This window comes from Marmota marmota, unplaced genomic scaffold (assembly GCF_001458135.2).
Source record: "Marmota marmota marmota unplaced genomic scaffold, marMar, whole genome shotgun sequence".
Classification (NCBI taxonomy): Eukaryota; Metazoa; Chordata; class Mammalia; order Rodentia; family Sciuridae; genus Marmota; species Marmota marmota.
The window spans coordinates 1,029,583-1,032,000 of NW_025999897.1; the positions used below are offsets into that span (position 1 = coordinate 1,029,583).

Consider the following 2,418-nt stretch of genomic DNA (forward strand, 5'->3'; position numbering starts at 1 on the left):
AAAAAAAAAAAAAAAAAAAAAAAAAAAAAAAAAAGAACTGGGGATGTAGCATAGTGGCAAAGTGCCCCTGGGATCAATCTCCCATACAAAAAAAAAGAAAAAAGAAAAGAAAAGGAAAAAAAAGACTCCTATGTCTGTGAATGAATAGTATTATTTTTTTATTATGATAAGACAAGGTCTAGCAGCAGTTTGATACTCATTTTTTCTTTCTTTGCAGTACTAGGAATTGAATCCATGGCCTCACATATGGCAGGCAAGCACTCTGCCACTGAGCTACATCAGAAGCCCTTGTTACTTTTGAGACAGGACCTCACTGGGTTGTCCTTCTTAGATTTTTTATTCATTTATTTGGAGACAAGATCTAAGTTGCTGAATGTCTCCCTAAATTGCTGAGGCTGGCTTTGAACTTGAGGTTCACCTGCCTCAGCTTCCCCAGTCACAGATTATAGGCGTGTGCCACTGCGCCCACTGTATTTTTTTTTAATATTTATTTTTTAGTTGTATTTGGACAAAATATCTTTATTTTACTTATTTATATGTGGTGCTGAGGATCGAACCTAGGGCCTCGCATGTGCTAGCGAGCGCTTTACCGCTGAGCCACAACTCCCCACCCCCACCCCCCACCCCCGCGCTCACTGTTTTTTAAAAAGAGAAAACTTAAAGAGGATCGTTATATACAGCATTGTCCCTCTTCTTTTGACTCTTTCTGAATAGTCCGTTAAAATGACACTTATCATTTAGAAGTATACCTGATGAAATCGTCTTAACAATTCAGTACAAACCTTCCATTATATTGAAAACCATTTAAATTTATAACGATGTTACCCAGCTTCAGACTTTTCCATTTCAAAATCATAGCACAGAGACATTTAGAGCTGGATTAGCATTTGCCGTGGGACCCACGTAGGGGAAGGGACAGGACAGGAACTGACAAAAACTTAGAGCCAAGCTGGACCCGTCACTGCCCACTGAAAACCAGCCTTAGAACCTGAGAGCATTTCTGGATTCTGCAGGACAGCGCGAGAAGGCCCGTTTCAAACTGGCCTAGCTCTACACATCTGCGTGTCTGGGCCTATTTTTGGGGTCCCGGGATAATAGCTTTCCGTGTTAAACGTCCTTAGGACAAGTGAGGAGCGAAGGTGGTTTCCATTTGGCCCATGCCAGGCTGCCGGGCTTCGGGGCTCAGTGTGACGAAAAAGCTGTAGGTCCTCCCTTAAGACAGAATTTTTATTTTACTCGACAGTCTTAAGAGGCCACTTAGAATAGCAGCAGCAGAGGGGAAGAAAGGGCAGGTCACACAAGAGTTTTCACTCTCAGAGACTTGGCCTAGAACTTGAAGGCCCTCAGCTTTCCAAGCTCGCCTGCAGGCCACACACACCCCCATTCGCCCGCACTGCGCCGTCACCTGTTTGACTGATGGCTTGGTCAGCCAATGACCTTTGCGGCAGCGAAAGCGCCTGCCTCCAGGAATTGGGCCGATCGAGTAGCCGGAATGACAAACATTTACGCCAATAGTGAGGAGATTTCGAACACTACGGCCGCAATAACCAATGAAAAGAAGGAATAGCTTCCAAAGGACGTGTCAGGCAGCCAACGGCCAGCGTTGCTGCGGGGGTCGCGTGGCTTCCGTTCTGAGAGGGCGGGGCGGCATCCCAAACGGAAGGTGGTGGTTGTCGGTGCCGAAGCAGGTTTGAAACTGGGGGTCGGGCCGGGACGTCGTTGTTTGTAGCCGCTGCCCCTCTTCCGGGCTAGGCCGTTCCTGCCCGCCCCGCCTCCCTTCCGATTCCTGCGTCCCAGGCCCGGCTCCCCGCCCGACTCGTACCCCACCAGCCGCAGCCCGCCGCAGCCCCCTCCCGCTCTGCGGCCCCGCGGCCACGATGTCCCTTCACGGCAAACGGAAGGAGATCTACAAGTATGAAGCGCCCTGGACCGTCTACGCAATGAACTGGAGCGTGCGGCCAGACAAGCGCTTTCGCCTGGCGCTGGGCAGCTTCGTGGAGGAGTACAACAACAAGGTGGGCCGGGCCGGGGCTCAGATCCCAGGTGACGGGAAGCGGGCCCGAGAGCGCTCTTTCCGGGCTGGAGCCTCGACCCTAGAACCCTCCTGTGGACAGGCTTTAGCGTCGCGGAGCGGTTGCTCAGTGTCTGCCCCTGTGCTTGGCATTGCGAACGGGTCACCTTTGATTATGGCAACATTTCTGTGTAGTGGGGAGACGGAGGCACGGTGTTGTGACTTGTCCAAGGCAGACAGGTATTTCGTGTAGGTAACAGGTCTCAAACCCTAGTTTGTACCCCAGAGCTACGCCATTTGTTCCTCTAATCCCCCCCCCCCACACTTCTGCCGCATTGCTTCAGTTCCGGGGTGGGGGAGGGAAGTGTAGTCCGATGGCTGTGAAGGAAAATGCAGGGCGTTTCCAA

General features: G+C 50.9%; 1 protein-coding gene across 2 annotated transcripts in view; it reads left to right on the plus strand.

Annotated features, from left to right (window-relative positions):
* Nucleotides 1–1,626: 1,626 nt before the first annotated feature.
* Dcaf7 (DDB1 and CUL4 associated factor 7) overlaps nucleotides 1,627–2,418 on the plus strand; it is a 27,666-nt gene continuing 26,874 nt past the window's right edge. The window contains exon 1 of one of the 2 annotated variants that reach the window (XM_015504792.2): nucleotides 1,627–2,015. In XM_015504792.2, the coding sequence (XP_015360278.1) occupies nucleotides 1,878–2,015 (138 nt within the window). In that variant the 5' untranslated portion in view covers nucleotides 1,627–1,877. The remainder of the gene's footprint in view (nucleotides 2,016–2,418) is intronic. The other variant, XR_001505603.2, reaches the window with a different exon arrangement.